At 41.6% G+C, this 17,055-nt stretch overlaps 1 protein-coding gene across 8 annotated transcripts in view; it reads left to right on the plus strand.

Annotated features, from left to right (window-relative positions):
- Positions 1–17,055, plus strand: part of dctn1b (dynactin 1b) — a 59,951-nt gene that overhangs the window by 21,582 nt on the left and 21,314 nt on the right. For 4 of the 8 annotated variants that reach the window (XM_047344747.1, XM_047344742.1, XM_047344741.1 and 1 more), the window contains exons 3-6: positions 6,009–6,084; positions 7,062–7,093; positions 8,308–8,328; positions 13,744–13,761. In XM_047344747.1, coding sequence (XP_047200703.1) covers positions 6,009–6,084; positions 7,062–7,093; positions 8,308–8,328; positions 13,744–13,761 — 147 coding nt within the window. The remainder of the gene's footprint in view (positions 1–6,008; positions 6,085–7,061; positions 7,094–8,307; positions 8,329–13,743; positions 13,762–17,055) is intronic. The other 4 variants (XM_047344746.1, XM_047344748.1, XM_047344743.1 and 1 more) reach the window with 3 other exon arrangements.

A 17,055-nucleotide genomic window follows, 5' to 3' on the forward strand; every position in this document is an offset into this window, starting at 1 on the left:
CCTTTTGGATTGACTAACGCACCCGCTGTTTTTCAGGCTCTTATAAATGATGTTCTCCGTGATTTCCTCAACCTCTTTGTGTTTGTTTATCTGGATGATATTTTGATTTTCTCTCAGAACATTGATCAGCATCACCAGCATGTCAGGACCATACTCCAGAGGCTTTATGAAAACCAACTCTTTGTAAAAGCCGAAAAATGTGAATTCGGTGTTTCTTCTGTGACCTTCTTGGGTTTTATTTTTGAAGCAGGCAGGTACAGAACAGATCCTGAGAAGACCAAGGCAGTGGCAGAGTGGCCTACTCCAACGGATCGCAGGCAACTCCAAAGGTTCTTAGGTTTTGCAAATTTTTATAGAAGGTTCATAAAGAACTACAGTCAGGTCACTGTGCCTCTCACTCAACTTACCTCCTCTCTGAAGACATTCCATTGGTCCCCTGAGGCAGAGAAAGCTTTTTGCAAATTGAAAACTTTATTTTCTTCTGCACCCATTCTGACTCATCCTGATCCTAGTGTGCAATTCGTTGTGGAGGTTGATGCTTCTGACATTGGAGTAGGGGCCATCTTGTCTCAACGTTCTCCTATAGACAACAAGGTGCATCCTTGTGCTTATTTTTCTCGTCGTTTGTCGTCAGCAGAGCAGAATTACGATGTGGGAAATCGAGAGCTTCTGGCTATCAAGTTGGCGCTTGAGGAGTGGCGGCATTGGTTAGAGGGGGCGGAAGTCCCTTTTCTCATTTGGACTGACCATAAAAACCTCTCTTACATCCAAAATTCCAAGAGACTTAACTCCAGACAAGCCCGTTGGTCCCTGTTTTTTGCTCGTTTTAATTTTTCTATCTCTTACAGACCCGGCTCCAAGAACATCAAGCCCGACGCTCTCTCTCGCCAATTTTCTCATTCTGAACAATCCAAGACTGAAGCTTCCATCTTACCGGAATCCTGCATTGTGGGCGCCCTCACCTGGGCCATTGAAAAGGACATCAGGGAGGCACAACAATCTGAACCAGACCCAGGTACTGGTCCTGTAGGCAAACTGTTCGTTCCGAACTCCGTCATCAATAAAGTTCTGGATTGGGTTCATAATAATAAACTTACCTGTCATCCGGGGATTAATCGTATGATCACTTTTACCAAGAGGTATTTCTGGTGGCCCACTATGAATCCCGACATTAGAGAGTTTGTCGCAGCTTGTTCCACATGTGCCCGTAACAAGAACTCAAATCAACCTCCTGCCGGTCTTCTTCAACCTGTCTACCCCCAGTCGCCCATGGTCCCACATCTCTATTGACTTCGTCACTGGTCTCCCGCCATCTGACGGAAACACAGTCATCTTTACCGTTGTTGATAGATTCTCTAAGACTGTTCATTTTATTCCCTTAACTAAGCTTCCGTCTGCATTGGAGACTGCTCAACTTCTGGTTCTTCATGTCTTCCGTATTCATGGCATGCCCTTGGATATTGTCTCTGACCGAGGCCCGCAGTTCATTTCACAAGTCTGGAAGGAGTTCTGTAGGGCTATTGGTGCTACTGTAAGCCTTTCATCTGGTTACCACCCTCAGTCTAATGGGCAGACTGAGAGATGCAATCAGGAACTGGAAGTAGCATTGAGATGTGTGATTAATGACAACCCTTCTTCCTGGTGTAGACATCTCACTTGGATAGAATATGCCCATAATATTCATACTTCCTCTGCTACTGGTTTATCTCCCTTTGAGATTTCTCTGGGCTATCTACCTCCATTATTCCCCAGTATTGAATCTGACACTGTTGTCCCCTCTGTTCAGCATTATATTTCCAGGTGTCGTAAGATCTGGCGTCAGACCAGGAGGACACTTCTACGCACTTTGGAACAGAATAAAAGGTTTGCTGACCGTCACCGTTCCACTGCACCGGTCTACTGCATTGATCAGAAGGTCTGGCTCTCCACCAAGAATATTAAATTAAAGGATACTACTCGAAAGTTGGCCCCCCGTTTCATCGGTCCTTTTGTCATAGAAAGGATCATCAACCCTTCTGTGGTGAGACTCAAGTTGCCAGCTTCTATGCACATTCATCCTACCTTTCATGTTTCACAGATCAAGCCAGTCTCGGAAAGTCCCCTGAATCCACCCACCAAGCTCCCTCCCCCTGTTCGTCTCATTGATGACCATCCAGCTTACACGGTCAATCGTATCCTGGATGTTCGACGTAGGGGGCGTGGTTTTCAGTACCTTGTGGATTGGGCTGGATATGGACCTGAAGAAAGAACCTGGGTACCTCGTTCTCTTATCCTGGACCCTGCTCTAATTACATCTTTTTACAGACGTCATCCGGAGAAACGTTCGGGATTGCCTGGAGGCAATCGTTGAGGGGAGGGTACTGTGAGATCTCTGCTGGCTGGTTCTGGTACTTCATTGTTCTCAGCTGCAACTCATCCAGCTAATGAGCTCATGGCTTTTTAAGACAGCTGCTGACACAGTCTGTTGCTGGAACATAGTCTCTGTTATGTGGACTTCTGTCAGCCTGCCTGATCGCTTGTTGTCCTGCCTTCCTGTCGATCTGCCCATCTGTCTGTCTGCCTGCCTGTCGCCATATGGAACTCTTCTTCAGGAAATCTGCACTGTAAATATTTCCACCGCCAGAACACTCTTTCTCTGCTCGGATCCTTGGGGCTTCCTCATCCTCTGGCTTCTAACAACTCTAATCAAGGTCTACCTAAGTTGGAACAATAAAACCTCATTTCAATCTAATTCTGTGCATCGAATCTGTGTCATCTTCTGATTTGGTTATATTTCGACAACCTGAGTAAATTAATGATAAAAAGGGTCTCTAAACGAGCTATGAACCTAATCATCTGAATCAACGAGTTAACTCTAAACACCTGCAAAAGATTCCTGAGGCCTTTAAAACTCCCAGCCTGGTTCATCACTCAAAACCCCAATCATGGGTAAGACTGCCGACCTGACTGCTGTCCAGAAGGCCACTATTGACACCCTCAAGCAAGAGGGTAAGACACAGAAAGAAATTTCTGAACGAATAGGCTGTTCCCAGAGTGCTGTATCAAGGCACCTCAGTGGGAAGTCTGTGGGAAGGAAAAAGTGTGGCAGAAAACGCTGCACAACGAGAAGAGGTGACCGGACCCTGAGGAAGATTGTGGAGAAGGGCCGATTCCAGACCTTGGGGGACCTGCGGAAGCAGTGGACTGAGTCTGGAGTAGAAACATCCAGAGCCACCGTGCACAGGCGTGTGCAGGAAATGGGCTACAGCTGCCGCATTCCCCAGGTCAAGCCACTTTTGAACCTGAAACAGCGGCAGAAGCGCCTGACCTGGGCTACAGAGAAGCAGCACTGGACTGTTGCTCAGTGGTCCAAAGTACTTTTTTCGGATGAAAGCAAATTCTGCATGTCATTCGGAAATCAAGGTGCCAGAGTCTGGAGGAAGACTGGGGAGAAGGAAATGCCTAAATGCCAGAAGTCCAGTGTCAAGTACCCACAGTCAGTGATGGTCTGGGGTGCCGTGTCAGCTGCTGGTGTTGGTCCACTATGTTTTATCAAGGGCAGGGTCAATGCAGCTAGCTATCAGGAGATTTTGGAGCACTTCATGCTTCCATCTGCTGAAAAGCTTTATGGAGATGAAGATTTCATTTTTCAGCACGACCTGGCACCTGCTCACAGTGCCAAAACCACTGGTAAATGGTTTACTGACCATGGTATCACTGTGCTCAATTGGCCCGCCAACTCTCCTGACCTGAACCCCATAGAGAATCTGTGGGATATTGTGAAGAGAACGTTGAGAGACTCAAGACCCAACACTCTGGATGAGCTAAAGGCCGCTATCGAAGCATCCTGGGCCTCCATAAGACCTCAGCAGTGCCACAGGCTGATTGCCTCCATGCCACGCCGCATTGAAGCAGTCATTTCTGCCAAAGGATTCCCGACCAAGTATTGAGTGCATAACTGTACATGATTATTTGAAGGTTGACGTTTTTTGTATTAAAAACACTTTTCTTTTATTGGTCGGATGAAATATGCTAATTTTGTGAGATAGGAATTTTGGGTTTTCATGAGCTGTATGCCAAAATCATCCGTATTAAGACAATAAAAGACCTGAAATATTTCAGTTAGTGTGCAATGAATCTAAAATATATGAATGTTAAATTTTCATCATTACATTATGGAAAATAATGAACTTTATCACAATATGCTAATATTTTAAGAAGGACCTGTATATCTTATAGATCCCAGCATTGAGATTGCTAACTAACCCTTCAATCCCAGACAGAGTGTGAAAACTTTATGTTCTTATCCATCTCTAGATGGACTGGATTCTGTGTTCTCCAACTTAGGGAATCTGGAAGCACGTTTTCTTTATCTTAAGCAAAGCGTGTGGCTTTTCTTCATCACATGTTAATGGTAACGTGAGGCTGCTGTGAAAAGGCCGACCTTTGTGATTTATGCTTTTCAGAACTGTTTAATATTTCTAGACATATACAACACACTTGACATTTATTGTCACCTTTGGTAAAGATTGATTAAAAAAATCATTAAAATAAATAGATTAGCGTATTAAAATCTCACATTGAATGTTGCAAACCTACAACTCAGCCTTTCATTCAAATACATTAAATGAGCAAAAAAAGCCTGCATAATTTAGTTTTTACAAAATCGCTGGAGCCACACTTAATGGAACCCCTAATAATTCCTATATTTTAAATGTCTCTTTAGCTTTTTTAAATGTATCAATTGATTTTTAGTCCATGACTTTCTGTTTCCCTGTGGGTTAAATAGAATGTGGCACAGAGGCCTATTTCTCTTCATTTCTTAAAATGGAAAAGGTGCCATCCAAGTAAGGCAGATATGTGTTGGCCTTAATAAGCCAGCGAAGGTCTACAAAAAATAGCAACTGGAACTGTAATAAACAACGCTGGTCAAGGACGTTTATCTAGCCACCACATACAGTGATCGGGAGGTAAAAATCGTCAGAGCATCTTGTGATCACCCAGTCTCTATAAAAATATTAAGTTGCCATACAGAGGCCAGACGGATGTCATGCCAGAAAATACACTTTTTTTGTCCTACAATCACAAAAATAAAGATGCGACTTTGGCCGGAACTGCGTGGTTTGGATAGACAAGAACAAGACTGAGCTTTCAGCAACAAACTCACCAAGTGGATTTTGTGTGACACAAAAGGAAAATATGTGGAGAAGCACATATCCCCCCTTGTTAGGTGTGGTGGGAGATCTGTGAGGCTGTGGGCCTGTTACTCTTTCAAAGGTCATGGGAACTTTGGAGTGCATTGCTTCATGAACTCTTTGAAATATTTTTAGAAAACTGAAAATGGGTCATCATTGGGTCTTTTAACAGGATAATGATCCAAAACGTATGACCAGGTCAACCCTGTTAGGGTTTCAGCAGACACATAATCAACCTCCATCCATGGCCATCACAGTCCGCAGATCTAAATCCTATAGAAAAGCTGAAGAGCGGAGAGCATCAGAGAGGACCCAGGACATTGGAAGATCTAAAGAGACCATGCAAAGGTTCAAACACCCTTCTCTCTGTATGCTGCATTCTTCTGAAATGTTCTAAGAGAAGACAAATGTTGGGTTGTACAAGTAATAACAGCCGGGCTACCAATAATTGTGCCTCTGTGGATTTTGTTCAGTGGAGAACTATGCTATTATAATTAAAGATCAATTTATTTGAAGGCTTTTAAAATATTAAAGTTATCTTTACCAATAGGTGTGGAAGCCCATGTAAGTCAGGTACTTATTTTTATAAGATGATTTGTGGTCTTTGAAATTACTTTCAATAATTCCTTCCAACAAAACAGTGGAGCAGACAGCAGATATACTGTAGGATTGTTTTCATCATGAGTTGAAACTGCATTGACTCCTCAAACTGAAATAAGATATTTATAATTTTCTGAATCCAAAATGTGCCAAATGCTCTTTGGAACCCATCCTAAATTCCTGCAGTAATTAAGAATTGAGCTAAACATTTTGCTCTACGCACCTCTGTCTCAGATCCAGCTGGTTGACGATGGAGCAGACACATCTCCGGAGACACCTGAGCCAACCACTGGCAAGGTACCTAAACGAGGTAAGAGTTCTCACATGCAAAACAAGTTGAACACATTCACAGGGTTCCTACAGTCTCGGAAGATGTGGGAAGGAAGTGTGGAATTTGCTTTTAGAGTTGAACATGGAAGACAAAAATGAAACAATACTCATCTTTCTGGAGTGCTGTTCTGGAGCTATTTGACAAATCTTGATGACAAAAGAAATTCATTCACAGCTATTTCCCAGTTGGATTTAAATAAAAAAAAATTACATATTGATTGTCTTAACTCGTCTTTCTGTCTGAAAAACAGTCTTGTAACTTCTGCATCTGGTCAATATGGATGGTGCTGAACTTCTGCTGTCTTCTAATTAAGAGTGAGAATGAGCAAATCAAAAATGTTGAAGAGGGTGATGTTGTCAAATGAGATCAAAACTGAACTTTTTGCAAAAAGCATGTAGGCAACCCAGTTACAATGTCCATCTTCCATCAATTTAACATTATCACGAGTGCTGCAACAGGATGTTAAGAAGCATTAATAAATATATTATGTGGTAAAATGTATTTATGACTTTTAGTCTTAGACTGGTTCATCTGCTAGTGCAGCTGTTGCATCAGTCCGCACTTTCAAATCCGAACTCGGCCTGGAAACGATGAGCAGGTTCTGATAAAGTTGTTCTTATTATGTGTATTTAAATTGGTCAAATATGTCAGATTTCAAAAGAAATACATTTAATCATCTATCAGAAATGATCTGGCAGTGGTGGAAGGGAGAAAGTAAATATAGTTAGGGAAGTTTGACAGAGGTGCATTGGTCAGTAGACATCATGGAGCATTTCACAGCTGACAGTGCAGTATTAAAAGGTCACCATCTGTTTCCTAAGATAACACATTATATTGACTTTGTTGTGTTTATAACAGGATCTGTTTGGGAACTTTATAACTTGTAAAGCATAGTTGGGTGGTAACGATACTTGAATAATTCTGGATTTCTTTATTTCTTTGTTTTATCTCTGCAGAGATCCTGGAGACATCCAAGTCTGCCAAACTGGTAGGTCAGATGGCGTTTCTCCAGTAGAAGATCTTGCAGCATACACCTGGAAACACAGTAGCTTGCAGACACACGTGTGTATGGAAACTTAGAAGAAAACACACAAAAATTAACCTTGTATACTGTGGCAAGGTAAAAAGAAATGCATTTCCAGCATGCTTCTGCACTGATCTGATTAATTCTGCTGCCGGCACTTTAACCTGTTCAACGTTGCTTCACAGAAAGAGAAGGCAGAGAACGAGCATTTTGGCTCAAAACTTGTGCATTGTTGAAAATATTTGAAACCAGCATTGCAATTTAGCTTCTTGAATCCAGAAGCTAATGTGTTGTCCAGCAGAGGGCGGTATTTACTTCTAATGAAACCACAGCTGATTCTGAATGGAATACTGATTTGTAGTTTTTACTTTATGACTATTTCTAAGAGTTCATGTGGCATTTTTTAACACAAAATGTTTTACTGTTTACCTTAGTCTTGCAGACATTGAGCTTACTCATGAAACACGTAGAGGTTTCCTGAAAAGAGGTCAAACTTTCACACATTTTCTCAGAGGTCTGATCTAATCTTTAAGTAGCAGCTGAAATAATATTACAGCAAAATCTTGTTGTTTTTATTTTACCTTGCCTTGCATTAATATTTACACTTTTTCACATTTTGTCATTTTAAAACCTCAAACTGCAATGTCTTTTATCAGGATTTTAAATGATAGACCAACACAATGTAGCACATGATTGTGAAGGGGACAGAAAGGTATACATAGGTTTTACAAATAAAAAGCTACAACTAGGAGCACCCAAAGGTGGTTCCACAAAGTACTGACCCAGGGGGCACTGAATACAATGAGTGTCACACTTTTTACAGTTTTTAATTGTATAATATTTTGAAAGTATTGTCCTTCTACTTCACTTTAATACACTACACTATGTTGGTCTATCACATAAAATCCCAAATAAAACACATTAAAATTTGTGATTATGATGAAATATGGTGAAGTTTAAGGAGTATTAACATTTTTGTAGGACTCAAAGTGCAGCTCATAAGAAAATAAATAAGTAAAACCAAGACCTGGTTTGAAATCACTAGAATGTCTGACTGCGTTCCTCCGAAGGTTACCAAAATCAATTCCATTCCCGTCATCCCCTGCATGCCATTTTCTTTCTCTTGACCTTTAACCTTGCCCCCTCCTTTCCCTCCCGTCCCTCCTTGGATCACGCAGCGAGGACTGAAGCCCAAAAAGGTGCTGCATGTTTCCCTAAAGTCGGTTCTGTTGCAGTGTTATGATAATAATGACTGCAGTCAGTGGTAGCTGTGGCTCTGAATGGCCTTGTCGCTGCATGGCAAACAGGAGTGCCCTTGTCATATACCCATGATTCCTTGCAGCTCACCACACTGCCATCCCTGGTGTTTGTAGTGAGGGGCTCTGCGTTTGTATGAGTGAAGGCTGATGTCTGAATTCGCCATCATCTCCTGAATTTATGCCACCTCAATCGACTCTCTGCTCTAGTCTTTGTGCATTCATTCAGCTCTGTGCGACATGTTTGGTCTGTCTCTCCGCTCTGTCTTTCTGCTTTCTGTGCATATTTAAGTGTGATTAAACAAAGGAAAAGGCCCACTTCGTCTTTATAGAGTGTAGGCCAGGTGTTATATTTTCTGTTTTAATATTTTTCAGACTTTGTGGTATATATTTCATTTTAAATAGGTAAAATGCCCATTTTTTTAAATTTCAAGTTTTTGGTTCTTATGACAAAAACAAACTGCTATACATCATCATGACACGGCCATTTAATACTCCCACTGATGCCACTTTGTTTCCAGGTTTAAGTCAATGGACTGGACAGATCCAAAGGTCTGGGTTGTTGCTACCTCCAGCTGGCAGCCATTTGCTTTTACTCATAAAAGACTTCTTTGCAGTCTTACCATTGTATTTGTGTCGTTCGCAAAGATTGTCTCATCTTTGATAAGGAACTCTACATGTCTTTCTTGAAAATCATTGATTTGTTGCTGAGAGATTGTCCTCAAATTATTCAAATTGACCACCAGATCTAAAAAGATGTATTCTTTTAAATGATCCTTTCTCAGAGCTGAATGAAAGATTTCGTTAAGCTCAGCTTTTGCGAATGCTAATAAATCTATTAAAAAAATCTTAAAATAAGTTCTGAATACAATATGCATACCCTCTTTCACATTTTGTCACATTACAACCACCACCATTAATTTTGAACTCTTGGCACAGATTTCCAATTGGACTCAAGTCTGGACTTTGACTGGGCCATTGTTGCACATGAACCTTCTTAGGGTCATTGTCCTAATGGAACATGAACCTCCGCTCTGCTTCCACGTCTTTTGCAGCCTCAACCAGCTTTGTTCTGTCCCTGCTAAAGAAAAGCATCCCCACAGCATGATGCTACCACCACTATGTTATACTATGGGGATGGCATGCTCTGGATTTCATTTATGAGTGTCACAGTTAAGAGGGCTGAAGCAAATGCATGGCACCCTTCTCAAAGTTTCCTTTTGTAAAAAATTTTAAAAACCATGTTAAGTTATTAATAACTTATTTAAGAGCTACTTTGTCTACTACTGTTGGCCTATTAAATACAATTCTACTAAAATACACGGAGGTTTGTGTTTGGAACATGTCAACACACCGTATGGAGAAGTTCAAGCGGGTATGAATACTTTTAAAAGGTGATGTACTCTCACAAGGTCACTTTATAAGATAAAGCTACCTAGTAATGGGTTGGAACTCTTTTTGCCTTCAGAATTCGAGACTTTAGCAGCATATGTGAACATATTGTCCTGCAACAAGCAATAGCAGAAGGAGCTGGAGCTTATCCTGCAGCAGGATAAGTGTATCATCAATCAGAAGCCTTCTTAATTGTGCTGTGTGAAGGATACAAACTTTAATGTGCATGACATGTTTACATTACTTTAGATGTTTTAAAATCTGATTAAATGAATGATTTTTGGACTCACCATGAGATCCATTGTGGCTCTTTAACAGTCGTCGACCTCTGACTCATACATGCAGACATTCCTCTGTCTTGCTGAACTGAAAATGTCAGAGTGTGACCGAGGTGAAATGAGACGCCCTCTCGCCTGCAGAGACCTGCAGAGCATAGATTTCCTGTCAGCTCGGTGGTCTCATCATTTCCAGCACCGCATCTCCTCGCCAGGAGACTGAATTTTAAAATCAGAGGGACAACTTTGAACACTGAACCTCAAAGATCCAGTCACTGAATATGAAGAAAACTGACATTTCTGAACATACAGAGAAGTGCTCGTTGTGTGCATCCTCTTTACACTTGAGGGAAAGAGACTTGAGATACCCACCCCATACAAGCTGAAGTGTGTTTGGCTATGTGGAGTTAATGCTTTCATGGTGGTAATTTTATCCCCTTTTTGTCTTGTACCAAATGACCTCAGGGCAATGAATCTTTTCTTTGCTCTGAAAACTGGAACATCTGATACATCTGCATCTCCTCTGATCTTTCCTTTCTGTCTCCCAGCCTCTCGATCCATTACTCTGGGAGCATCCCTTGAGTTGCACAGTGGAGAGAAAGCAAATGGCTTACAGAGAAAGATCTTAAATAATTAATCTGAGCAGATTTCCCTCAACTACTCTGTTATGATACACATAACAAGAGTTTTTTTTTTACACCACTTCTTATCTATCATATTTTTGTCTGTGATATCACAACGTTTTTGGTTCCAAGCTTGCAACTAATCAGAGTATCAGGCCTGAAATAATCCTCTTACAGCTCTCTAACTGTCTGCTGAGCTGGTGGAGCAGAGAAGGAGATTAGTGAGGCTGAGGGAGATAACACGATAGTTACTCAAATAGCTTTTGGCTGTTAGAGGATTCAAATGACCAATTAGACCAGTTGACTCTACACTGCAAACCAATTTTGCTACAATCTCTGTATGTTCTGGAGCAAAAGTAGGGCTAACAGTAATTGGTCACATGCCCTTTTCACATTTTGTCACATTACAACCACATAACACAGTATCAACACAAATAAAAAGTAAGACAAAAAAAGTCTGAAAAGCGTGTGCATTTTATTCAGCCCCGTTTACTCTGATACCCTTAAGTAAAATTCATTGCAAGCAATTTATTGCAGAAGTCATCTAAGCAAAGCAAAGAGAGTCCACATGTGTGTGATTTAACTCCACTGAGCCTCAGATATTTGTTAGAGAAAACTAGCGAACAAACAGCATCATGAAGACCAAGGAACCTCATAGAGGTCAGGGAAAGGTTTAAAGGAGGGTTATGTTATTTTAAGCTGTTACACATTTAACAGAGTTCTATTCAAGCCATCCTCCTAAAATGGACAGAGCATGGCACAACTGCAAACTAACCACGAAAAGGCAACCCACCTAAACTTACAGGTCAGAGAGGGAGAGCATTAGTCAGAGAATCAGCAGAGAGGCCTAGGGTAACTTTGGAGGAAGTGCAGCGATCCACAGCTCAGGTGGGAAAATCTGTTGACAGGACAAGGATTTGTCGTGGACTCCACAAGTTCTGCCTTTTTGGAAGAGTGGTGTGTTGAAAGGTTGTTGAAAGAAAACTATCAGAAATCCCATTCACAGTTTGCCACCAGCCTTGTAGGACACAGAGCAAACATGAGGAGCTGTAGACAGATGAGACAAAAATTCAATCCTTTCACCTTCATGCAAAACACTAACACTTCACATCACTTTAAATACCCCCCTCATGAAACATAGTAGTGGTGGCATTATGCTGTGAGGCTGCTTAACCTCAACTGAGACAGGGCAGCTGGTCAGAGTTCATATGCAGATGAGAGGTGCTAAATACAGGGCAATACTGGAAGAAAACCTGTTATAGGCTGGAAAAGGCTTGAGACGGAGGCAGAGGTTCTGGTGCTTGGCAAAGAACCGGAACATGCTGCTAAAGCTACAATGTAATGGTTTAGATCCAACTAGTGCTGCATGATGTCATAAATTCAATACTATACAACGCTGCCACAAAAATTGACATCATTGTGGCCAGTTGGATTCCATACAGCTGTCCAAATATGACTATGCAGAGCATGACTGCATGACACTATATTATATATATATATTATGTCCAAGCAGTCCTTTGCAGTTGCAATATGGCACATACTGATGCTGTGACGAACACAGCAACTCAACATATTGTCCAAGTCTAGATCAAAGTATATTCATGTGATTGAATGGCCCAGTCAAAGTCCAGACTTAAATCCTGAATACAACTACGCACAACATTTTATACAGCTTATTTGTAAAAAATAAAATGAAATAATCTGTTTTACTCGACTTCAGGACAATGGACCAACTTTGATCAGTCATGCAAAATCATTATAAAATACTATTTGTCACTAATTTTACTGGCAAGAAATGGACAAAATTCAAAGGGTATCAATACTTCTACAAACAAACAACTCAGTACTTCAATTACATTAATGTTGCAAACATTTAGCTTTTTTTTCATGGTAAAGATTGACGACACTGTGTGGAAACCAACTGCTTGTAACAAGCTAAATGTCACTGAGCTGTGTCTGAAGGTAAAATAAAGGAAGATTTTTATTTTTAAAGGTTAGATGAAAATCCTGTCAGCACAGAGAGGCAGATGGGAATGAAAAGATTGCTTTCACTTTCAAGCTTTTACATTGCAGCACCCAGTTAGTGTGGAAAGTGAACGCCCTTAGGTGGAGAGGATTCTTTTTTACCACCTGACAAAGCTCTCTGTTACCAGCAACAGGTTGATGTGTCTTTTTTGTAGGCTTTTTTTATATGTCCAGAACTGTTCAAATTCATCTAATAAAAATAGCTTTTGAATAATAATCAGGACTACCTTTTTAATAAATATTTCATGAAACAGATCAGGTTCCCCAAACGCGCCCTGTGGTGTTTGAGGACCTCATTTTAATAATCCCATTGGAGGGCCTACTATTGTTGCTAGGTGACGAGAGATTTGCATCAGCATTGCTGCTCATTTTTCCCCAACACTTCCATTTACAGCGCCGCCCTCTTCTGTCACACACCCTCTTGTTTCTTCCTCTGTCTCTCTGTTACTGCCTCACCCATCCCTCCCTCCCTCGTTGTCTGTCTGTCTCTGGTCGAGGTGGTGTTGAGTGGGTGAGCAGCAGGGAGGGCACACAGTGATGTAATGCAGGAGCGCGGCATCAATCCGAGCTGACAAATCACAATCAGGGGAAGGGGAGGGAGAGGAGACGGGGCAGGTTAAGGGAGCAGAAGTGTCTCTTGTGTAGCAGGCGACAGCAGCAGGTCTGAAGCTCGTGGCCGCAGGTTGTTAGAGTCCTGATCAGATCTGAAAGCACGGAGAAGGCATTGACCGAGGGCTCTGGCAAACGGATTATGAGAGAAACTGAGAAAGAGGACATAAAGGAGGACGACAGTGCGAGGAAGGGATGGACAGAGGGAGGGAGGGGGAGCCTGGGAATAAATCGTCGCGGCCGTTTGCACCACTGCAGCTTTCCAGCCTGAACCGCTGCCTGTCTGATTGTTCTGCTTCAGCCTGTCCTGAACTATTTTACTGTGGATCTTTACTCGTTTTATCTCCTTCCTCTGTGTGTGTTTCTTGGTGACTGTCTCTTGTGCGTGTGTGTGTGTTTGTGTGTTTTCTTCTACTACAAATATGATGAGACAGACTCCTGCAACCCGGAAGGTACAGAACTTCCTATAATCCTCTTTATCTGTTGGGAATTTGCTGTTGTTGCAGCATCATCCTTTTGTTTTATGAAGGTCATGCTAAGAAGTTTTCTTCTTTTTTTTAAATCTCCCTCTCTATAATATTGGAAAGTCTTCCTGCAGTGTTTGTATTGTTTAGTACATTCTTTTCCCACGTTCAGGGTCATTTTGGCAGAATTGTTTTGTGTTCAAGCATGTATCTGCAGCTTTAAAGTTGTATTGTATTATATTTTGCCTGCAATGAAAACTTTTTTTGTCCATGTTATGCATCAACTTTGCTTTGCACACAACATGATATATGTAATATTTCTGTCATTGATAATTTAGTACCCCAACAATGGTGGCTTTAGATGGTCAGCTCTCATTGGGTATTGGCTGCAGCTGTTTACGTTACTCAGGCTCAGTTCATCTGAATGATCCTACTCTAATCCAATAAGGAACGATGAAGAGCCAAAGTGATAATGATGCCTAAAGCTAAACAGAGTTAGGGGTTGGTGTGCAGAAGGCAAAAAAAAGCAGAAAGGGAAAGGTAGAAGGTAAAAGTGCAGGAACTTGTTGAAACATGCATGTCTGTGCATGTGCTTTCATTAATATAAAGGAGGAAATACATACATTGCAATAATTATTTTAGACTTACAGTACTGTAAAAAGTATTTGCACCCTTCTGTTTCTGCTTTTTTGTTTCATCTAAATGTTTCAGATTAAGAAGCCAATTTTATTTTTAACTCAAACAAAACCTAAGTTCATTTGAAGGGCAGTTTTTAAATGATTTCATTTGTTGATGAAAAAAAGGCCTCACAAACCAACTTATGTCCTATGCACTAAATAATAAATATCATTCTACTCATGTTAAATTATGACTTAACAGTGATTAACCACATTTTTTGGTTCAGTTTCATAGCCACACTCAGACCTGATTACTGCAAGACCTAAGGAATCAAGTAAAAAATACATGTAGTACCTGTCTGACAACATGAAGTAGGCTAAAAGATCTCAAAAGCAACATATCATGCTCTGATCTAAAGTAAGAACAGGTGAGAAACAAAGTCCTTGACATTTATCCATTGGGTAAGCATTTTAAAAGCCTTTCGAAGGCTTTGGGACTCCAGCAAACCACAGTGAAATTTCCACAAATGGAGAGAACATGGAACAATTGTGTAACTTCCTAGAAGAAGTCAGCTTACCAAAATGACACACATCGTCTCATCTGGAGGTAAAAGTGTTCATGGATCAACAGTAAAAACAAAACAGGTCAAATTGCATCTATGGGAGAATTCCAGGGCTAAAACCACAGCTGACCAAATATAACCCACCTCATCATTGCCCAACAAAAATCTTAATGATTTTTGGAAATATAGTCTGTGGACTGATGAGCAAACATGTTTGAAAGGTGAATATTCTGTTAGGTCTTGCATAAAATGTACCCAGCATTTCAGGAATAGAACCTCACACGGATGGTCAAACATGGTGGCGGTCGCTGCTTTGCAGCAAAGTCCATCAGAACATTGCAGTCGCAATGATATTGCACATATTCAGCATTCTTCGAAATATTTCCGAACAGCCCAGTGTATCTGTCTCGTAATTAAGATAAAAGAGAACACCAGCAAGTTGCAGCTGCAGCAACAGGCGGGGAAGGAGAACTGCTGTGTTACTTGGTGCTGCAGGAGAAAACACCGCTCACTCTGACACTTTCTCTGCTATCTCATTGAAAGGACTTTACTGTAGGAACATTTTGATGGAAAGTTTTACCCGTTTTCAAACAGTATCTTTTTGAAACATTCCTATGACTATGGTATGGTATCTACAGGGGTTGGACAATGAAACTGAAACACCTGGTTTTAGACCACAATAATTTATTAGTATGGTGTAGGGCCTCCTTTTGCGGCCAATTCGTCTTGAGAATGACATATACAAGTCCTGCACAGTGGTCAGAGGGATTTTAAGCCATTCTTCTTGCAGGATAGTGGCCAGGTCACTACGTGATGCTGGTGGAGGAAAACGTTTCCTGACTCGCTCCTCCAAAACACCCCAAAGTGGCTCAATAATATTTAGATCTGGTGACTGTGCAGGCCATGGGAGATGTTCAACTTCACTTTCATGTTCATCAAACCAATCTTTCACCAGTCTTGCTGTGTGTATTGGTGCATTGTCATCCTGATACACGGCACCGCCTTCAGGATACAATGTTTGAACCATTGGATGCACATGGTCCTCAAGAATGGTTTGGTAGTCCTTGGCAGTGACGCGTCCATCTAGCACAAGTATTGGGCCAAGGGAATGCCATGATATGGCAGCCCAAACCATCATTGATCCACCCCCATGCTTCATTCTGGGCATGCAACAGTCTGGGTGGTACGCTTCTTTGGGGCTTCTCCACACCATAACTCTCCTGGATGTGGGGAAAACAGTAAAGGTGGACTCATCAGAGAACAATACATGTTTCACATTGTCCACAGCCCAAGATTTGCGCTCCTTGCACCATTGAAACCGACGTTTGGCATTGGCATGAGTGACCAAAGGTTTGGCTATAGCAGCCCGGCCGTGTATATTGACCCTGTGGAGCTCCCGACGGACAGTTCTGGTGGAAACAGGAGAGTTCAGGTGCACATTTAATTCTGCCGTGATTTGGGAAGCCGTGGTTTTATGTTTTTTGGATACAATCCGGGTTAGCACCCGAACATCCCTTTCAGACAGCTTCCTCTTGCGTCCACAGTTAATCCTGTTGGATGTGGTTCGTCCTTCTTGGTGGTATGCTGACATCACCCTGGATACCGTGGCTCTTGATACATCACAAAGACTTGGCGACTGTGGCTCAGTAGGAAGAGTAGTCGTCTTGCAATCAGAAGGTTGTGGGTTTGATTCCAGCTTCCTCCTGCCATATGTTGATGTGCCCCTGGGCAAGGCACTTAACCTCAAGTTGCCTACCGATGTGTGTATCGGTGTATGAATGTGTGAGCGTTAGTGAGTGTGATTGGGTGAATGTGGCTCTAGTGTAAAGTGCTTTGAGCGGTCTGTATGACTGGAAAAGCGCTACATAAGTTCAGTCCATTTACCATTTACTTGCTGTCTTGGTCACAGATGCGCCAGCAAGACGTGCACCAACAATTTGTCTTCTTTTGAACTCTGGTATGTCACCCATAATGTTGTGTGCATTTCAATATTTTGAGTAAAACTGTGCTCTTACCCTGCTAATTGAACCTTCACACTCTGCTCTTAATGTGCAATCAATGAAGACTGGCTACCAGACTGGTCCAATTTAGCCATGAAACCT

Source organism: Girardinichthys multiradiatus, chromosome 19 (assembly GCF_021462225.1).
Source record: "Girardinichthys multiradiatus isolate DD_20200921_A chromosome 19, DD_fGirMul_XY1, whole genome shotgun sequence".
Classification (NCBI taxonomy): Eukaryota; Metazoa; Chordata; class Actinopteri; order Cyprinodontiformes; family Goodeidae; genus Girardinichthys; species Girardinichthys multiradiatus.